The following is a 22,656-nucleotide window of genomic DNA, read 5'->3' on the forward strand; positions in this document are numbered from 1 at the left end:
CAATTGTTTAGTAGCTTTATTTTCAAAATGTGACCCAATATGAACTAAGGCAAAAGTGTCACTTTTTTTTATTTGTATTCTAGCCCTCAACTGATGTAATTTTTTTGTAATTGTACCCAAATAAAAGTTTTCAAAGATTTGTCAACAATAAGCCCTAAATACATTTAATTTATTTAGTCTATTGGCGTCACGGTTTTTATTTGATTTTTTTTGATGATGCTATACAGTAACTCCTCACTTAAAGTCCTCCCGGTTAACGTTGTTACGTTGCTGATCAATTAGAGAACATGCGCCTTTAAAGTTGTGCAATGCTCCCTTATAATGTTGTTTGGCAGCTGCCTGCTTTGTCCACTGCTTGCAGAAAGAGCAGTCTGTTGGAGCTACCTGGTGGGGGCTTGGAACCAGGATGGACCGGCAGCTCCCCCTCAGCTCCCCGTTCCCCTAAATTCCCTGTGCAGCAGCTGCTCAGCAGGCTATCAATTGCTGGCAGTTCAGTTGTCCCTCCCCCCACTGCCATATGCTGCTCCTTGGTAGGGTGACCAGATCACCCAAGGGGAGGGGGGCGGGGCAAAAAACACAAAACAAAAACCCTTCCTCCACAAGTGCTGGAGGGAGGCCCGGGAGACGCAGGGGAAGCGCGGGGTCAGGGTGAGTGAGAGTCGGCCTGGCCCTGAGCAGGCAGGACTCAGTCGGGCGGTAGGGAGAATAGGGGGGTGGCCCGCGGGGCCAGGCGGTGGCTGTTCTCCCCCCTCTGGGCAGCGGGACTCGGGAGCAGCTGCTGCTGCAGCTCCCACTGCCGCGGGGGGAGGAAGCGGCCGATGGCCAAGCTCGGCAGCTGCGGCTCTGGCACCCGGGCCTGAACCCCCCGAGCCTGGGCCTGCTGCGGGGACCCAGCAGCGCGCACGCTGCCCCCAGCCCATGGCCAGTTGCGTCTGGGCTGCTGCCCAGCTGGTGCTATCCCACGGCGGCCCCAGAGTGGGGGCAGCAGGCCCCAGCCCCCCCGTCCCGCTTGGGTCCCACAGTGGAACGAACGGGCCTGGGTTGCCGATGCCTCCGCCCCAGGGCTGCCGCAGGATTGCACCAGCTGGGCAGCAGCCCAGACGCGACTGGCCAGGGGCTGGGCGCAGTGTGTGCGCTGCTGGGTCCCCGCAGCAGGCCCGGGCTTGGGGGGGGGTTCGGGGTTCTGCTCGGGGCCAAGCCAGACTCTCACTCACCCTGGCCCCGCGTTTCCCCTGCGTCTCCAGGGCCTCCCTCCAGCGCTTGTGGAGGGAGGAGGAATGGTGAGCCCGGGGAAGAGGCGGGGATTCGGGGAGGGAGCCAATGGGGACAGGAGGCGGCGGAGTCGGGGCGGGGCGGGGGGGGCGCGAGCACTCCCGGGTTCCGGAGCATTTCCTTGTTTGTCCAGTGTCCCGACCGCACATTGGTCGGGACGTGGGACAAACAAAGAAATATCGGGTCGTCTGGTCACCCTACTCCTTGGAGCCTCCTGCTTGCTGTGCAAGGTGAAAGGGGGGCTAATGTCAGGGTATCACCCTCCCCCCAGCTCCTGCCCCCCACTCACCCCATCTCCATAGAGCGGGGGAGGACACGGCAGGGCTAGGACAGAGGGAGATTGCTGGCAGCTGATCTACTTAAAAGGGCAATGTACTTAGAGTGGGGTCAGTGTACTTAAAGGGGCAATGCACATCTCTCTCTCTCTCTCACAGGGTGTATCTCTCTGTCTGCCATGCTGTTTCCCCTCCCTCCATTCGTGCTGCCTTGTAGAGTGTGAGGCTACATTAACAATGTGTTAACCCTTGAGGGCTCAGCCGAGTATTAGTTCATCATTTAGCAGTAAGGCATTCCCTGTGAGATATCCCACTCTCTGACTTCACCACCTTAACCAAGCTTCACAATCATCATTGCTGTGTACAGTATTAAATTGTTTGTTTAAAATTTATACTGTGTGTGTATATATAATATAGTCTTTTGTCTGGTGAAAAAAATTTCCCTGGAACCGAACCCCGACCTAGTTACATTAATTTTTATGGGGAAATTGGATTCACTTAATATCATTTCGCTTTAAGTCGCATTTTTCAGGAATATAACTATAATATTAAGCGAGGAGTTGCTGTACTGTTTTTCCTTTTCAAAGGGCCTAGTTACCTAGCAGGATGCAGCTCTCTGTGAAAACCAAATCTGCACTGATACTCTGACTGTGGGTCTAATTGCACTGTTCCTCATAATTCCCTACATCTCCCTGACTCTTCCTTCTCCATCACCACCAAATTCAAACTTTTGTCTTCAGTGTCAAAGCCTGACACAACTCCACTATGCTATATATTAGACTTGTGGCCCTATGCCCACTTTATCAACAATACCAGCTTAGATACTCAGTTTGTCCCTTTCTCTTAGAAGTATCCCTGATCCTATTCACATGCATGGAATATCTTCTCTTCTCTTGCCCACCAAGCCATCACATGCTCCTCATTTAAGTCCCTCCAGAAAGCTCACCTCTTCCAGGATGCTCACAAGAAGTGACTCATTGCTAGCCACTCTCATAGCTTTAGTATTTTTTGTTTATAAAAGGTGTGAGAGAGGAAAATAACCAACCAAAAATCCTAACCCAAGCCCCCAAATGTACTGGCACCTATGCTCAGTGACCATGTGAGCTCCCTTGTTCAAGAAACAAAATCTCAGATGAACTTGGCATGAAAGGATTCAACTTTAAAGGGGAAAAAAGTCTTTACCTTACACTTCAGAAGACCGAGCAAAAATATGCTTCTCCCACTTGTATTTAAAATGATCATTTAATCTAGAAAAACATAATTAAGCTCTAATTGCCCCCTTCCCTGGGAATATTCTCATGGAGATTTCTCCCCTAGCATTCTGGTAAGAGTGGAGGAATGAGGTCTCCCGCAGGTTAGATCCATAAATCCTGCTGACACCTTGAGATCTGCACAGAGGAGCTGTGCCTTAACCGCATCTCTGGCTCTATGGCAGCGGTGTTCCAATAGAGCAGGAACACCTCTAGCCTAGGCTTCCCAAAGAACCCTCTCTCAACGGAGAATTCCATTGTGGAGCAGGAATGGGGGTGGACATTGAGAAATAATATAGGTAGAATAATATTCTTTGCCAAATCCTGTTTTTATCTCATCCAGTCCTCTCCCAGTATGTCCGTTGTTTGCCCTCCAACTTCATGTAGCTATCGGTGGTATCTAGGGGAGAAGACGACTCTTCCATATAGGCAGTTGAGATGCCTTTCTGAGCCAGAGAGGGGATCCATGTGTGGATGGTCTCTGTGGTGTGACATCCCAAGAGTACAATCAGGCTCTTTTTAGTTTACCACAATAATGATACTATTGTGACATGGCTGGATTTTTTTTTGGAGGGGTGGAGCTTCCATGACAGTATGTCAAGTGAGTAATGCACTGTAGATTCTCCTACTGAACAGAAGAACAAATGGACTAGCGGTTTCATGCCGTTTCAACTCAGCACTTGATCTATGGATGCTTTAGTTTGCTTGTAATTTTTAAATAAATAGACATATTTCATTTCTTATCAGGGCCGGCTCCAGCTTTTTTGCTGCCCTAAGCGGCAAAGCAGGGGGAAAAAAAAAAGATAAAGCCGATCAGCAGCACTTCAGCGGCAGCTCAATCGCGCCGCTTCATTCTTCTGCGGCAATTTGGTGGCGGGTCCTTCGTTCACTCCTTCTCTTCCTCTTCAGCGGCACTTCAGTGGCAGCTCAAAGAGGAAGAGAGGGACTGAGGGACCTGCCGCCGAATCACTGCCAAAGACCCAGACATGCCGCCCCTTTCCATTGGCCGCCCCAAGCACCTGCTTCTTTCACTGGTGCCTGGAGCCAGCCCTGGTTCTTAAGCATATTTCACTCCTCTAGGACCCACTTGTGAACCTCCTCCTTTTTTGGCATGTGCTATTGAGGAAAACAAAGGTGCAGATGAAAATGAGTTAAAAGAACATGGAATGAAATTAGCCAATGGAAAATTTAAGGTGAATATCAGAAAAATATTGGGCATGATGAAGCACCTGAACATAAGGCAATATGAGGCAGAACAGATGATCAGATGCACCTTTGACATTTATCACTTTTATGATTCAATGCACTTAAATATGTGTTTTGCAGTTATTTAAGCACAGTTTGAAAGACTTATGCAGAAATGAACCAATTGTTGAATTGCACGTTGAAGGCCGTTTGAGCCACCCATTCATTCCTACAACATGCACATTTGCCAATACAGTACAGTAAGTCCTCACTTAACGTTGTAGTTATGTTCCTGAAAAATGCAACCATAAGTGAAACGATGTTAAACGAATCCAATTTTCCCATAAGATATAATGTAAATGCGGGGGGTTAGGTTCCAAGGAAATTTTTTTTGGGCAGACAACAGGCATTATATACTGTACAGTACTGTACTGTACTGTGGTTGGCAGGTGCCCCTGGCTTACCCCACACAGGTACAGCCCGCTGCAGGCAAGGATGCTAGGAAGCACCTTGTGCAGCAGCAGTGGCAGCTTCTCCCCAGAAGAACAGGCACCGACTTTGCCGGGGGATGCTCCAGGCCCGCCTCTTTCTGTCCCACCTCTTCCGACCCCCACTCCACCTCCTCTACAGAGCATGCTGCGTCCCCCCTCCCTCCCAGTGCTTCCCTGGTGCTTAGGACTTTCTGGTAGGGAGGGGGAGGAGCAGAGATGCAGTGCTTCCCTGCTCCTCCCCCTCCCTGCCAGAAAGTCCTAAGTGGGGGAAGTGCTGGGAGGGAGGGAGAGGAGGTGAAGAAGAGGAACTTGTACAGTGCTCCCTTGTAAAGTCACTGCTCTTCCACAGAATCCTACAAGCAGTGGACAGAGCAGCCAGCCAAACGACGTTATCATAGAATCATAGAATATCAGGGTTGAAAGGGACCTCAGGAGGTCATCTAGTCCAACCCCCTACTCAAAGCAGGACCAATCCCCAACTAAATCATCCCAGCCAGGGCTTTGTCAAGCCTGACCTTAAAAACCTCTAAGGAAGGAGATTCCACCACCTCCCTAGGTAACCCATTCCAATGCTTCACCACCCTCCTAGTGAAAAAGTTTTTCCTAATATCCAACCTAAACCTCCCCCACTGCAACTTGAGACCATTACTCCTTGTTCTGTCATCTGCTACCACTGAGAACAGTCTAGATCCGTCCTCTCTGGAACCCCCTTTCAGGTAGGTGAAAGCAGCTATCAAATGCCCCTTCATTCTTCTCGTCTGCAGACTAAATAATCCCAGTTCCCTCAGCCTCTCCTCATAAATCATGTGCTCCAGCTGCCTAATCATTTTTGTTGCCATCCGCTGGACTCTTTCCAATTTTTATAAGTATAAGAGAGCATTGCACAACTTTAAACGAGCATGTTCCCTAATGGAGCAGTGACGTAACTTCGAAACAATGTTAAGTGGGAGGACGTTAAGTGAGGAGTTACTGTATATTAGAGAACCATTCAACAACTTTCCCGGTCATAACTAAAATGAGAAGAGGTGACCTGGACAATCTGAGGAAATGCAAGGGAAACCAAACGAGGCTTTGCCCCATATGCAAGGTATTTGTGAGGAAATTATGATTCAGTGGTCTGAAAGGCATTTGGTCTGACAGTTTGTTTCATAACAGATAGGTGCTATGTCATGATAACCACACTCTGATCACTGGTTGGGTTCATGATTCACTAATAATTCCCTGTCTTTTTGTTCTAATGGTTCATGGCTAGGGATCCTAGATGCTACAGTCATACAAATAATAAGCAATAAGAATATAATAACAATTAAATACTTAACAACTAAGTGAATGTGTGCATACATTATCCAAGTTTAAAAATGGAGATTAAACTGAATAAATTCACACATTTTGCTGAGAAAAAAATCACGTAGGACTGACAACCAAGATGCATCCTTGAAATATTTGATTGCATACATTCACGGTTTAAATTGGCATAATCTAAGATAATACATACCTATGCACCCCCCATTGTTGCTAATCATTACTTTGAATATTAAATATTCCCACTCATTTTACAGGTGTTTCAAGCAGTGTTTGTGTCAAAAATATAACTGATTTCTTAAAGGACCTTTTTTTTTAAACAAGTTAACAGTTGCTTTGGGTCTTACTGTTAATCAAATGCTGAATGTGACCATCTGTCATTATCATCTGTGAATTCTCAGGAAGGAAAACACAAACCAAGGATGCAATGTTAAAAATGATTGTTTATTAGGACCAGATTGTGACCTGGCTAATGCACTCGTGCAGAGGAATGAGGGATGCAAGTTGTGTCGTCGATACCACAAAGAGAGAGAGAGAACAGCACCATAGAGGCATAGCTTTGACTTGTCTTAATCTCTCCCCTTCTGCCAGATATACTGGCAAGTACAGTTCAGCAGTGCACCACTGGAAGTAATCTGCCCAGGTACAACACTGATTACCTCCAGCCAGAACAAGAAGGGAAGTCAGAACGCAAAGACTCACTATCTGCTACGGGGGCAGAGTAACTACACATTGCCCCTTGCCCCGGGCTTTTGCCACAAATCATAATTTAACCCTTAGTTGAAAAGAAAAAAAAACGCAATTATATCTGGAGGTCAAGTTTAACAACTAAAATTAAAAAACAATGGATCAGAATCCCCGTGAACTTGGGAGAAACCATTTGTGTTTGAAATCTGTGGTTAAGGCCTAGCTCTAAAATATACTCTTCATAACGATTTTTATAAAGAAATACATTTCAACAAGATTTAATTCAGTTGTCTTCAAAAGAAATGCTGCACACTTTACAAAAGAGGACTCCTTACCCGTAACCTTCTCTCAAATGCTGAGATATTGCCTTTGGTCTGCTCCTTCCTTTGCCTCCATTCTATGAGGTTTGAATTATGCTCTCCTGGTAATGAGATATTGCACTTTCCCAAAGTGGGGTTAACAACGCCTGCAAGAATGTGGGGCTCTGTGTTTAGAGTGATCTCCATTCCGCTGGCAAATGTGACCCTCAGAGAACCATCCGGGCTGACCCGATAGATATTCTGCGTGTTGTCTATCAATAAAACAAGATGGGGAAAGTTCAGTTCTCCAGCTTTATGAAACAAATGTTAGATGTGCAAGGGTATATTTGTCCATGATTTATAGGCAGCTGTATATATATCAACTTCGGTATACGTTTGTAACCTAGAGGCTGCAGGTCTTCAGATATGTAAACACATTTTCAGTAAATTTAGGCCTTATTATTTTCATATTGGAAGCATCCTACATCCTGAATAAAGGTCATCTGCCTTCAGATCATAGGCTTTTAAAAAAGTGAATTCATCAGGTTGGCTTTTTGGCCACTGACAGTATGCTGATGATTAGTCTGTTGGGATCAATATGCCACTAATATAGTAAAGCATAACCCTTAAATGAACTTAAAGAACTGAGGTTGAGTCTGACAATTATTTTTTTAACTATCTAGGATAAGAACCTCTCCCCCGACTCTGTCCTCTTTACGCCACATAAAAGGGCTGAAAAGCCCTATTTCTGGTTGTGGGACGATTTCCCTGGCGCAGGTGCTGTGGAAATCAGTGATAAGGCTGCCTTCTGAGGACCCCCTCCACAAGCCCTGGCATAGGGAGCATGTCGGGGTGCAGCTGGTGGCAGGAAGGGATGTGTTAGTGGTGAGACCAGAACATGAAATGCTGTGAAGAATCTAGGCAGTGCTGCAGCCCACAGGGCACCCAATGGAAGCTGCCATAGGCTCAGATAGGCTTCAAGTATAGTTAAAATTATGCCGAAGGCCTCGGAGCTGCCCTGGATTGGGACAATGCTAAGGTGGTTTAAAGCCACCTTAAGTCTTCCTGCTCCAGGCTGTGAATTCTGTGCTGCACCTCTCAGGGTACATCTACCCTGGAGCTGGAAGGTGTAATTTCCAGCTCAATGAGACATACATACGCTAGCTTTTATTGAGCTTGCACACTAAAAATAGAGTGTAGCTGCAATAGCTTGAGCACCTGTCTATTCAGAATCTGGGTATTCATGACCTACCTACATGCACTCAGCAACTGATATGGGTCATATTTTGTTGTCATTCCTATAAGAACCACTGCTAGAAGGTGGCATTGCCAGCAATGAATTCCCCGCATCAGCCATTGACAGCATTTCCATGTTACAGTGTCAATATGGCAAGTCAATCTTTTGCGTGGTATTTCTTAGAATGACAAAACTAATTGCATTAAAGGCAATTCTTACCACTTTGATATTGAGATACTAAATGGTGTTACTCATAAAGTCTAGAGATAGCAGAGGTTTCAAAAAACAGAGTGAACCCATTGACCCCTGAATACACTCATACTTGGAAGTACACCCACCAATGGTCCATTTCTAGTAGTTACTTGGGTAGTATAATAAAACAGGAACTAGAAATTTGTATTGAAGTCAGGAGGGAAACAATCAGACAAAGTAAGGTGACTTTTTGGGGCAAACTGATAAAAATGCAAGTAGCTATAGTTTCAAATTTAATAACTATGGTGAAAGAAACAGAGATGCTTTAAATACCTCGTTTTAAAGTGTATATAGTAGAGGTAGCTGAGAAGTTTGTAGCTGTGATCACATTTTCTCTGTTTGAAGATTCAAGTTCTACTCTTGTTAGTTTTTCAACATCACTGTGGAAACTGCTGACCTCACCAGTTGGAAATGTTGCATTAGTCAGGTGGCCTTCAGGGTCATACCTGAGAAAACAGAAGATTCAAATGTTACAGAACTTTGGAGAGGGTCAATATAAATTTGTATGTGCTCCTACGAGCAAATATGGTGCAAGTTTAAATAATGCTGACTGCCAACACTGCATAATAAATAAAAAGGGAAATTGTTTACTTTAATTAATTGTTAAATGTTGTGTTAATTCTTCTACTTTTGAATTCTTTATCTCTGATTTGAGCTATATTTTTTAGTACTTCTGGATAAAATAGGTAATAGGTCACTTTAGTGTAAAACCACTGTCTGAATCACCTGTATCACGTTAAGTTGCAATATATACAATCCGTGGTGATTTAAACTTACTTTGATGTGATATAGCAAAGCTGCCACTAGAGGTCACTCTGCATTCAGATAACTAACAATGACATTTTCTAATATTTGAATAAAATTAATCCTAGTTCTTAGATATTGCAAAATGCAAACATAATATTTTGTTGCTTAATTTTAAATATTTAATATGTATGATGAAAAATTAAAAAAACCCTACAGTTATAAGTAAATACATAGGATCCAATTCGTAATGGTTATGTTGCCTGCTTGGTACTTACTTAGATGAGTATTTCCCATGGGATTTTTTGAGTAAGAACTACTCATCATGACACAGGGCAGTAGTAACTGGACCTAAACATTTTAGATAACCCATATTTCATAAGTGCTGAGTGAATTATTTTATTTCAGGGAACATTATGTATATTCAAATCAGCCCACATTATGAAAAAGTGAATAATACACAGACCTGGAACAACGTCTACAAATATGTTTGTACTCTTAACCAAGGTGACCTTCTGGACAGTAGTAAAGCAGGGCTGACCCAAGATCTCAATTAAACTGGTCTCTTTCAAGGCTCTCTTTTGTGGTTTTATTAATATTGTTACTACTTAAGAAAATGTGATTTTTTTTCAAAATTAAAACTAATTCATATCTCATCACTACAAGTTGTTACATAATAAGGCCTAGTCTTATAGCTCCCACTGATGTGAATACTTCTGACCCATCCAAGTGGACACACTGAAATTACAAGTCTACTTACTTGAGTTAGGACTAGTCATGTGAGTAAAGGCATATTTCTGAATAGTTAGATTATAATATTTTAAAGTCTTTCTCCTCATATCTACAAAACACTATGAGGCCAGATCTCTGCTAGTGTGTCAAATGGTGTAGTCCCATTGACTTCAATGGAGCCATTCCATTTTACAGCAGCAATCTGGCCGTGGTCTTTGTTTGGCAGCATTGCTGTAGTACAAAAGACTAAATTAGCAAAACAGTGTCCATGTGGCCCTAGAAGTATTTGTGCATAAAATGAGGGAAGAAGTTTGGATTCCCCATAAAAAGAAAGAAGAGAAAAATACAGCAGATGTTCTTTTCAGATGAAAACATGTTTCAGACATAACTGCTGAACAACTTGTTTTTTTGCCAAATTAATTCATCAAATGCTAGAAATATTATAGTTATCTCTCTCTGTTTTTCTACTCCACTCATATATATTATGAACACTTCTATACATTCCATCCCCCATACTGGTTGTATGGAAATCGACCAGCTTCCACAGCTGCTGGTTAACCTGACTAATTCAAATCACTATTGTTCATCATTAGAAAACTCTCCATTAAAGTTGGTCAATCATATTTCATTTCCTGCCTGATGGAACAGATGCGAGAGGCTAGCTGGAGCATTCAGATTGCCTATTTTTTATTGCCCCTTTATTGGAACTCATTTGAGAATAAAATTTAGGGTCTGATTCTGCCACCTTAATTATGGCATATGATGGTATACATAACTCCCTACGCAGCTGTGCTGATGAAAATGGGACTAGAGGAAAATATGCTACTCAGGGTCAGTGTAGATGTGGACATGAATGATTATACATTTATCAATAAGGGCCAGATTGCAGAACCCTTGCACTGATGAACATGTATCCACGTGAGTAGTCTCACTGAAGTTAATGGAACTACTCACATAAGTGAGAGTTCACCAATCTGAGTAAAGATTCCACAATCTGGCCATAAGGAGATCTTTTCAGTTCCCTCCTAAAAAACTCCTGAAGACCAGATTCTGCCACCATTATTCATGATGAGTAGTAAGGTACCATGAGTACCATACTTGGGATCAATGGGAATCATTGCAGACCACAATACGGTAAGAGTGTCAGAATCAGGACCTATTAATGTTAATTTAGGACTCAGTTACACAACCTTCACTCAGGTCAGTGACCATTTAATCTTGCAAGTAATCCCACTGATTTCAGTGGAACTACTCACATGAGGAAGTGCTCACCAATGAATGAGATGCACAATGGAGCATGTACATTCAAAGCTCATTTTCATTTCTATATACTGTATATAGTTAAGGATAAGAATAAACAAATATAATGGTTTAAAGGGAACCTTTTCCAATATGTGGGTTTTTTTGTCCTAGTTTTTAACTGAGGCCCCTAACAAAAATCTCTCCCCTTTCATGGCTTTAATGATACAATATTAAAAAAAAAAAGATGACTGAAAATTGTACATTAGCTGCAATTTTATGCAAGCGTTCTTTCAGCACTTCCATTTAATCAGATAATAGTAGATGGGTGACAAGTGCTTTTGTAGGTGGTTTTCCTCCCTCTTCATAATTTCTCTCAGAGAGGGAAACTGACATACAGGTAGATGTTCTGAGCTATTCATTATCTTTGCTCGTATTCCAATGTATGTATGATACATGTTGTTAAACAAACTCATCCCTATTTCAGCTTGACAGTGTCGTGGTTTGAACTTTTAGATTTGAATGCAAATCTGGTTTAAAAAGGAAACACGATTTCAAGCAATTTCATTTGAAAGTTGTTCATATATTAATTCTCCTGGCCCCAACCCTATCTTTATGCAGGATTCAGCAGCAATTCAGATGCATCTAACCCTTTCAAAACATCTAATTTTCAAAGTGAAAATCAAGGTGCTTGGAATGCAGAAAGTATCCTGACCTATCTAGAAAATACTGTCTGAGTAAACAGTAAACAGGGACTATCTTATCTTGTAAACCCCTCAGAGAAGGAGGGCTCGATTCCATCCTGAAAACCTGTGCTATCAACTATAGTGCTAATTACTGTGCGTTGTCCCACTGACTGTAAATGTGTATGTTATATTTCATCTGTCATGGGATTATTCACAGCAGTAGTAATTATTCTCGGAAGAAAAGCATTAGGGCTCTAATGTAAACACCACTGGAAGTTACAAGTAGTCATTGAAATCAATGGGGCTGTTCGGTATTTTTAGTATTACTCCTGGCCATAAGGGTTCGCAGGGTAGGACCCTAATACTGTACCCCATTGGAAACACAAATTATAAGTGGTCTAATGCTTCACCTGGAACACATATAATTATTACAGGTGAATCATTGATAGAAACATTAGTCATACTTAGAAGGATGACTTAAAATATTTGACAAAAATATTTATGGCAGTATTGAATTTTTTATTTTTTATCTTCTTATTATTTTGTAATGGGAATAAGTAAATTCCACTGGATGATCATAGAGGAAAAAAACAGAGTGAGAGAATAACAAATAGATGGCTTCTCCTCTCTTCCCCTTTTCACCACAGTGAAATCATATTCTAGAATGAATGATGACAGTAAGTTTCATCACCTGGAGTTGAAACAATGAAAGTATGAAGAAATGTTTAATTTAGCAAAACTTCCTAATGCTAGTCATACATGTCATATTCATTTAGAATGTGCTCTTTTGAATCTCTTGTTGTCAGACAATGTTATACCCCGTCAAGACACAGGTGTCTCCAAGTGACGAAGTCTGTCTTACATCCAACGGGAGCACTTATGAGAAGACTGAACTCTTCAGAAATAATGTTACCATAAAGCTTGAGTTATGCTTGAACAAATGACTTGCCAGAGAGCAACAGACTTAGGCAATAATTCCATTAAAGTATTTTGAACCGAATGTCCTGTATACATTTCAGTGGAATGGGGTAAAAATAGCCAATGAAACCTGCCAAGAGACACATACTTAAAAATAATCAGCTCTTGAAAGGTTATCCGCTACTCAAATGAAAGATAAAGCCTTGGTAATTATTTTAAGAAGTAATAGACATGACCTGGAACTATTATGAAATCTTTTTGAAAAAGTGATTGACCAATGGCTTAGATCCTGATCCCATAGTCCTAATGTATTGAAATGGGACAAAGAAGTTAAAAATGAAATATAATACACATTGTTGTAGATCACTGAATTCAATTATTCATGAAACACATAAATATGCTTAATCTACAACTAAAGATCTTAGAATAGGGGAAAACATTGTCAGATCATTGTCACAACAGCACCCGGGACACAGTGAGCACTCTGGATTAATTTTGAGAGCATTATTTTAGTCCATTATAGTTGAAATTTCTATCAGTAAAATTCCTGAGATCAAAAGTTGGACTAGGAAGAACATATATGGTACTGTTTTCCAGCACACCATCAAAAATGTACACATCTCCATTTTAGTGGGCTTATGCCAAGCCTTTTAATCTGTCTATGACAGAATTATAGAGGCCAGGATGAGAAAAAAAATCTTAGATATCCAATCACAACCTATGTAATGAGCAGCAGTTTTTCTCTGCATCAATCCCAGTCAGACTTTATATAACATATTTCTGGAGCCCTCTAATGTTCGTGCCTCAACTATCTTGCTAAGCAGTTTTGGTTATTACCTAATTCTCACTGTATTTTTTGCTTATATCTAATCTGATTATTTCCACTTTTAGTCTTGGACCATAATTCATTCTTTTCACACTGTCCAATAAAGAAAACATTCCTTAACCTTCCTTCCTATTAGCACCTCTGAAATATCACAGTATTAATATGCATAAGTTAATCAATCACTTTTCGTATCCTTAACCAGCAACATTAAAATCAATTGGTAAAAAATAAGGAATCCTGAAGTGTCACACATCCCTTGAAGCAAACATGAACCTCTTCTTAGGTGCAACCTCCCTCTGGGATGCCATGCAGTTAGTCTGAATGTTCAATAGCTCCTATATCCCCACTGCTTGACTGACACCTTTTACCATCCTTTCTTGCTCTTTGGAAGTCCTTTCGAGTTTATATTTAGCATCCACCACTCCTCAGGCCTTTCTCCTGGACTCCCTTGCTAATTATTATATATCCTCTTTTCCTACGGTTGAAAACTTTTCCATCTTTCTCTATCTCTGTACTTTAATTCCTTTAAGATCCCCAACTTTATTTCCTCTTGCAGCACTCTCTCCAAGTTTAAGTCAAGTGTTCTGCTAACACTATTTTTCCCTTCTTACCTTCTTTCCCAAGGCAAATTTCCTGCTCCATTTCATCACCTGCATCTTAACCTGCTCAACCACCTTCTGCTAACTTCCTGAGTAACAAAGCTATTGCCACAGTCTCTATTCTTATTTATAGTCTCAACCACACTGATCAACTCAATTAAATGGAATCCAAGATGCAAAAAGGTCTCTCTCCAAAGTTTTTTATGGCCCCTCCTCATTCCCTCAGTTGGTTTCTAGACTTGAGCTCTCTCTCTCTCTGTTCCTCCAGCTGCTGTCTAACCAAAGTCACAAACATACCTTACAGATAGCAGGGGTTTTAAACAGGGCCGGCTCCAGGCACCAGCTTAACAAGCAGGTTCTTGGGGCGGCCAAGGGAGAGGGGCAGCACCTGCGGCAATTTGGGGGCGGCAGGTCCCTCACTCCCTTTAGGAGCGAAGGATCTGCCGCTGAACTGCCGCCGCCGATTGCAGCTTTTTTTTTTTTCCCAATTGCCGCTGCCGATCGCGGCTTTTTTTTTTTTTTTTGCTTGGGGCGGCAGAAATGCTGGAGCCGGCCCTGGTTTTAAATAACAAAGGGCAAACGAAGTATAATTTCAAGTACTTTTTGTAACACTTAATATGTATTAAGTATGGTGCTTTCACATACAGCAGGCTTTGACACTTAAGAATTAATACTGCTGTGTAGTGTATAAGCTTATGCAACAGCTCTACATGTCTTGTCTCGTGCCGAGTTATTGGAACTGTTGTTATTAGAAATGGCTTGAAAAAATACAATTTTCATTCCAAATAGCATGCTTTATGAGACTTCAGAGTAAAGAAAAAGATGTTTAAAATTAGGAACTTACTCATAAACTGTTGTCCATCCATTCTCATTACTTTTGGTTGCTAGAAGACCTGTGTTGCCAGGATATGTCATCAGGGCTAAGCTGTAGCTTTGAGCATATACTTTTTTCAGAACACCATTGCTGCTTATTGTTAGCCAATACACCTGGCCTCCAGGCACCACTAGCCACAGAGGCAACCCACTAGCATCTCTGCGAATATGAACTGAATTCCCATTGCTGTTAGTGATTGTGGCAATGTCTCCTTCTCCATTGTATGTGAAATTGTAAATATAGTCCCTTGTTATCAGATTAAGTGTGTGAAGATGGGTCCCATTGGTGGTAAACTGATACAATTCCTGGTCTGCTGGGGATGCAATCTCATAAATATTCATGTCACTGAGATGAGCCTTGTTTCGACTGACTGCACGGATGCGAATATTGCCAAGATCTGCTATGTACAGTGTGTCATCAGGAGAGACTGCTAGAGAAGAAGGTGCTTTCAGCTTTGCATCTTTGGCATATCCACCATCACCTGGAAAAGAAATATAATCCATAATCTCTGTGTTTACCTTTTCACAGTGTGAGACATCACACTCTGCCTCCAGAATCTTTGATAAGAGTTAGTGAACCAATTTTTTTTCAATGAATTTAAAATCCATTATCTAAAATGGTGTAATTCTGAATCAGCATCACTGAAGATTAACAATAAGATACAATTATCTCAGTTACACCAATTTTGCTAAATCCAAAAGCCTGCTGCTGGGAAAACTATTACATTGTAAGATGCGAAAGCATAAAATAATGACAACTGAAGATTCTCTCCTCACTTCTTTCCCACTGTCATATAGTCAAAGTAGAATAATTCCATAAATAAAATATCCACTCATAAAATAAATAGCAGTAATTTGGATACAATTACAAGTGCAGATTATTTTATATTAAAAAAACCCAACAACAACAAAAAAAATCCAACCCAACAACCAGCGTGTAATAAACTGTAGTACAGAACGAATGAGAAATATCAACCATGCCCCCTTCCCAGCCAGCACTGGAAACTATCAGGACTGGACTGCATTGCATATCTCTTCCTCCAGACTTTGCAGCCAGGAGGTCACTGCAGCCTAAGGAGTGCTGGCAGAATCTCCATTGTTGTCCTTTACTAGTTGAATATGGTCATACGGAGTGGAGATTTCGGAGGTCAATCTCCCCTATATTTGAACCTGATGTCACTTAGAGGTGTACTTGGTGCTTTCATTACTACTGCAGTGTGACGTGTCAGTGAACCAAACCTGTGGCCCACAGGTGTTTGATTTTTCTCTCTTCATATCACAGATGCAAACAACGCTTTTTGGTCATTAAAAAACCTCTGGCACCAAGAAGGGATGTTAATTCCAGTGTCCTGGCCGAATTCCAATCTGTGTAATTATAGCCAGCCTATCGACAATTCCCCCCCGTAGTATTATAATTAGATACAGTAACTCTGCTTTCTTATCTAAAATGTTGTGCTGAGTTGCTCTGCACTGTTAAACTGCTACCATGTTTCCTGCCAGAGGTGACTGCATTGGAGTGGTAGATGAAGCCTGAAATAAATGAGTGCATTCTCCTCTCCCAGAGCATTTATGAAGGAGGTAGTCATAATTTGGCTCCCAGTATTCCGGTGTGTGAAGGAGGGAGCAGCTTGCGTTGCCAGAAGTGTTGACTGGCACACACAGTGTGTGTTGTGCCAGAGGCGTGCTGGCTACACCACTTCAAATTTGCAGCAAGAGGCAACTTTTTAACATCCTCTGTGGTTCAGGTTTAGAGGAGGCATAAAATAGGGTTTTACATTCTGTGTGAAGCACTTTGGGACACTTGATAAAAAGGGCTATGTGGACTCCAAGTAATTAGCACTGAAAGTAAATCCCAAGCTCTGATGGAAGATGGTGATATCTGCAAATGGATAGACAAAACTGACATATAAGGTAGGCTCAGAGTGAATTTAGATTTGTGCGTAACGATCTGCTTCAAAACAGGGTAGATAAAGCCCACCAGGAGGCTCCTTCAGTGCCTACGGTGGAAAGATACACATTTATTTTCTGCTTAATTAAATGAATTCAAAAAGATTTGCCAAATTGTTACAGAATTTTTTTGCTTCTCAAGGAAAAAGAACCACTAAACAGTTTTTGTTCTTGCAGATACTGTAACCCAAACCAAGACTATGGGCTCTCAACAAAATTGGGAAGGGAAATGATTAGCTTCTGCTCACCTGAGAAACAGTCACAATTTGGGTCAATCTTGCAGTCACAATCTGTTGGGGCTCCAGCAATTATGGAGATCTCACCATTGGTTGTAACTTGCTGTATGCGGTTTATCTTTCTTTCATCTGTCTCAGCAATGTACAGTGTCCCGCTGTGAGATACACTGATTGCTCTAGCTGATTCCAGGGTTGAATGGATTGCAACCTTGCTGACCAAGAAATGATCCATGCCTGGTACCTGGCAGTGAATAGGGCGACCCGCAATAATTCGCACACGCTTAGTTTCAGAAATCTGCAGCACAATGTTATTGTCCAGTACATACAATGAGTTGTCTATAGGGTTGACGGCGAGGTCTGTTGGCCACTCTAACCGCACCTGCAAAAAGAAGACTAGATTTGATTAAGTGGCTTTTTTCTCCCTCAATACCACTTTCCATAAAAGTCTCCTGATGGATGCAAAAAAAGAAAAAAAGAAAGAAAGAAAATGAATTGGCAATGTTTTCTGCAATACGATGAGTGGTTGATCTTTATCCATTTTTATTATAACGTTCATTGTGATTAACTCGTGGTAGTTAACACCCACAAAACGTGTAATTACTGCTTTTTAAAAAGAGAAGCAAGTGACGAGTACAACCCTCAAAATAGTATTAGGGAATATACTCCATTTAAATAACTATAGGGGACCCATTTATACACATGCTTTTAAACTGTGCTCATCACCATGGTATCTGGGCACCCAGTGGTCTTTGGATGTCATTGGTGTTCCATTATATTACAACTTCAAGCTTGTTTGTCTGGCTCTTGAAAAAATTTCAGCAAAGCATTTTCAAATGGTTGGATCATTTCTAGCATTAATGTGGAAGAAATGCTTATTTCTATTATAACTTAGCATCATCTGAAGTTTAAATGTACTACTTGCACAAGCCCATTTAGGTGGGAACATAATAATACATATGCATTCATGCAAATAAAAACACACACAATTCATGTCATGCAACATCAGCCAGAAAATTTTCCAAGTTTGAATGTTATTGTTTCAAGGTTGCACGGAGCTTTGGCAGAGTGAAAAACTAGCAAGGGACTGTCAGTGTTATAACACTAACTGATTGCTAGTCCAAGAGGAAAACCTACAGAGCAGAGGAACAGGATATTTTTTCAATGCTTATTTACTAAGGGTAGGTCTATACTTACCTCCGGGCCCGGTGGTAAGCAATCGATCTTCTGGGATCAATTTATCGCGTCTTGTCTAGACGTGATAAATCAATCCCGGATCGATCCCGGAAGTGCTCGCCGTCGACGCCGGTACTCCTGCTCGGCGAGAGGAGTACGCGGCATCGACGGGGGAGCCTGCCTGCCACGTCTGGACCCACGGTAAGTTCGAACTAAGGTACTTCGACTTCAGCTACGTTATTCATGTAGCTGAAGTTGCATATCTTAGTTCGAAGTGCGGGGTTAGTGTGGACCAGGCCGAGGAATGTTAATAAGCCTTATCTACCATCCCAACAATTAGCTAGTTAATTCTTCATAACACAATACAGTATCTAATTAATCATAAGTACTTGTAATGATTGTATTTGTTTTATGAATACCATATTTCAGTGGTGGATTAAGTAATATCTATATGCTTATGGTTAGATTTTGCCCTGTACTATGTGGGCGGGAGTGGTAAGGATCAGTGGGAACCTCTTCCTTCAGTGCAGCAGCAAAAGCAAGATTTCCAACATAGTGCTCAAAATAGTGGTAGAGGCATGACCCCAGTGCTATTGTTTCTGGTGCATCATGACCCTTGGGAATATGGCCTGCCAGCTAGGGGGTATGGCCAGTACCTTTCCCATTCATCTAGCTCACATGCTGCTGTCTGCCGCATGTTAGCTGGGGCTGCATTCTGCTATGTTTCAAAAGAACACAGCGACATGTCTCCTACTGTGGTTCTTCCTGGGAATCTTGGCCTGGTCATCAGGCTTTTAGAAGACCCGCTCCTCCTCCCAGTGCTGGCCAGGGGAGGAGTTGAACTATAGTTTCACTACTGAAGGCTCAAATAACAATAAAGCCATGAAGGTTACATTATAGCCTGTTTTTGACTGGTGGTATTTCTGAGAAAAGAAATGATTTCATCTGAACGGGACTTTGCAGGTTAAATATTTAAAACATAGTAAGTAAATAAATCAATAAAATGTAACATATTCCATGCAGAAGATTTTGTGGCAACTATTACTTTGTTCTTGTTGCTGCTGCTGTTGTGCTTCATTTTTTCACGGTGCTAATTAAAACCTCTATGAATTCAGAGATTGCAGATGCTAACGTAAGACTCAGCATTAAGGAATGACATATGGTGAAGAGTATGGGTATCCCAGGATACCTGCCTGTCTGAGATCTGCTGAGGCACCAGGCTGAAGGAAAAGTCTGTTCAGTTACTCAAGATTCAATATTTCCTGAATAAGCTCATTCCAAGAAGTATGTTGCTAGTTTGATAATTGATGTTTTTATAAAGTGAGGGCAATGTGACTAATATGTGTCGCCCTGGGTGGTTATACTGGCTACACCGCAGAATTAGGGAAGCTCACTGGATGATCAGATTCCTTCTTTTACTCCATTTTGCTAGATAGCATAGTAACTGGCATTAAGACTGATGTTGCTGGTTCAAGATTTCTACTGCAGCAGGTGGCTGAGTCATTCCAAATGACGATCGATGGGGTGAAACAGTTGGAAACAGAGTTTAGTTGTAGAGGTGCTCATTTCATTTTCTTGGTGACTTTCTGTTCTCTACAGCAGGAGTTAGGGCTGGATTTATATACGGCTTCAGCCTTCCTTCTGGTTTCCTCTTTTCAAGTGAGGGATCATTGTGAAGTTGAACAAAATTATGTAGGAACAGAAAATAATGCCTAAAAATAGACTTAGAGGGCCTGATAAAATGTGCCTTCAATGTACTCATATTGCAGAGATGTTGTACAATTATAAAAAAACAAAGAACACATTAAAGGTAGCAGGAAAGAAACACCTACTTCCCTGCTTCTTCCTCATAGGTCGCTTTGGTGTAGAGATGATCGGTGATAAACCACGGCCGTGCTAGATCATGTGCTGGTTGTGGACATCTCAGGCTGAAACAACTATTTCCACCATAATTATATTCGTTCGTGTGAGACAAAGGAGATGCTCCACCATACCATCTGCGAAGTCTTGAAGCTGGTTTTATTTTGCGAGCAGACACCTTGGGTGAATCACGCTGCCTTTGCTCAGTGGCTAATCTGCGTTCCTCCCACTGTGAGAAACTATCTGTGACTTTGCAGATTTTAGTAATTTAGTAAATTCAAGCCAAGCTATCAGCTTCTCTGATTTTAGGCTAATAATAGGTTTTTATGTGACTGTATTTTTAATTTAAGTCAAAGGCATTTAAAATCTAGGGGGCCAGATCTCCAATTGAAGTAAATCAGTATAGCTGCATTGACTTCAACAGAGGTTTGTTGATTTAGATCAGCTGAGGATTTGGCATATGTCGATGGATGCTTTTTTCTGTCTATCAAAATAAACGGATGAAATATTAGTTGGGGAGACCTGTACAGTTTTTGTTACCAAAGGTCAATGTCTGTTCTCTGTTACCTTCGTGTAAATTTGAAATATCTGCTGAAGCTAATGGAGTTACTGTGGAATCACACTGGTGTATCACAGCAGAATTTGGCCAAATAAGCTAATAAGATCTTCATTTTTCCTAACATGATCAGGGGAATTCAGATATGTCTGAGCAAATACTGCACCATGTTTGTTAGATTCAATGATACCTTGAAAATGCACTGGTTATTCTACCTCTTTGTATTCTTGTCCATCAATCAAATTACCCTCTGGCAGTTCTCTGTGACCAAACAGTCAGTTGGTGCTTCATCCAAGTCTAATACACAAATTACAGAGGACCACTCCAATTCCCATTTGATTTGACTGTGCCTCGTGGCTATTAAAAACCTGTTCATATAAAAGCCCTTCAGTTAGAGTTAGAGGTTTAGGCATGATATTATGCTCTTTAATCGGAAGCGGTACTTCAAAACCCTTATAAACTATCTTTCCTGCTTTTATATTTATTTTTCTTACTCCTTAAAAGTAAGACAACTGTAAATGGTATTTTTATTATTCGAAGGGCTGTTGCCTTTCAAACAATGTAACTGAATGAATGTGGCACTGCGGATTATCCTGAAGTAAATGTAGGCTGGTGAGGTTCCAGTTAAGGTCCAATCCTGTATTTCTCACATACCCAAATCATTGGGCGACAGTCCAGTTTTAGTTCATTGCGGACTAACAACCTTGTGCAATGGAAATGGATGCAAGGTGAAATGATAGCTCCAAGAGTCATCATTTTTGCATATTTATTTTAACATGCAGTTTTCGTGGGACTCTGCATTTAGATGGCAACTTCTTGTTTGCCTCTACTGCTGCGGAGAGTTAGAGTGAATGCCTTGTTGGTGAAGGTCAACATTAACTCCTACTTGCCTGGCTTTCTAAATATTTTTAACGCAAATATTTTAGAAAGGTGATATGCACTTAAATCACAGATATGTACCTAAAACCTTAATTTTGGCTTTACCAGATTTTTTTGTCTGGCATAGCTATATTAGATAGGATAGAGAACTCCCACTGAATTCAATGGTAATTTTGTGTGTATAAGAGACCTCTTTCATGCTAACTTGAGGGTGTTCTTTGATTTTGAACCCTTCACTGTGCTTTTTTTCTTCAAATAAGTTGGCTACTTCAAAAAGACAAGTATTACAACTAAATAAAGGGTTCAAGTGGCTTGCTAAACACGTACAAAATAATGTCAATATTTTGTATGTGTTTAGCAAGCCACTTGTACTCTTTAATTAGTTTTATTAGAAGAAAAAAATCAACCCATTGAACCTAATGGCCGTTATCAGAGGGCACCAAAGGTTTAAGTGTTGTGGCACAGGATTTCTTAGCACTTGGATACATTTCATTCATCAGGCAGGCCACATCAAATTCAGAGCATAGGATGCATTATTTCTTTGTTTTCCAGCTATGCCTGGTTGGTATATTTTAAGTCAATTTCATGTAGCAGCATGAAATTCCTGCCAAAAAGATGTTTTTCTCATGGCACAGCATGATGGATTACTTCATATCTATACTGCTCAGCCCTGAGCACTTCCATTTATGCTAAATCAGTTTCTTATTCTATTTTGGATAGGCATCTTCAAACTTGATCCTCCATTTTATTTTTGCCACTAATCTAGTTTTTTATCTCCTCCTATTCAAAGAGACCTACAGCTACTGTTTCAACAGAGGCCAAACCATTTTCACTCAACAGACTGTCCTTTTATATAGTCTGCCTTTCTCTTCTTGTGTTCAAAACCTTTGCCCATTAAAACCATTTGGCTGATTTCTTTCATGTAAGATCAGATTTTCATGAAGTCCATTATTGGTCAATTGCTGGAGGCCGGACAGCCCTGCTTTCCTAAACTTTCCGCTGGATGCCTTACTACATTTCCTCAGAGTTTTCTCAGAGTTGACATCTGCAGATATTTTTCATCATTTTCTGACAGTTGCTCTCTTTTCCAGGACCTTTCCTTTTGTTGACATTGACATTGCCAGTTTCTCTCGGAAGC

General features: G+C 41.3%; 1 protein-coding gene across 5 annotated transcripts in view; it reads right to left on the reverse strand.

Annotated features, from left to right (window-relative positions):
- TENM1 (teneurin transmembrane protein 1) overlaps nucleotides 1-22,656 on the reverse strand; it is a 502,103-nt gene that overhangs the window by 26,087 nt on the left and 453,360 nt on the right. For all 5 annotated transcript variants that reach the window (XM_054040281.1, XM_054040280.1, XM_054040278.1 and 2 more), the window contains 4 exons: nucleotides 17,063-17,429; nucleotides 14,839-15,349; nucleotides 8,524-8,696; nucleotides 6,798-7,033 (listed from right to left, as the gene is read on the reverse strand). In XM_054040281.1, coding sequence (XP_053896256.1) covers nucleotides 6,798-7,033; nucleotides 8,524-8,696; nucleotides 14,839-15,349; nucleotides 17,063-17,429 — 1,287 coding nt within the window. The remainder of the gene's footprint in view (nucleotides 1-6,797; nucleotides 7,034-8,523; nucleotides 8,697-14,838; nucleotides 15,350-17,062; nucleotides 17,430-22,656) is intronic.

The sequence above is a fragment of the Malaclemys terrapin genome, chromosome 9 (genome assembly GCF_027887155.1).
Source record: "Malaclemys terrapin pileata isolate rMalTer1 chromosome 9, rMalTer1.hap1, whole genome shotgun sequence".
Taxonomy (NCBI): domain Eukaryota; kingdom Metazoa; phylum Chordata; order Testudines; family Emydidae; genus Malaclemys; species Malaclemys terrapin.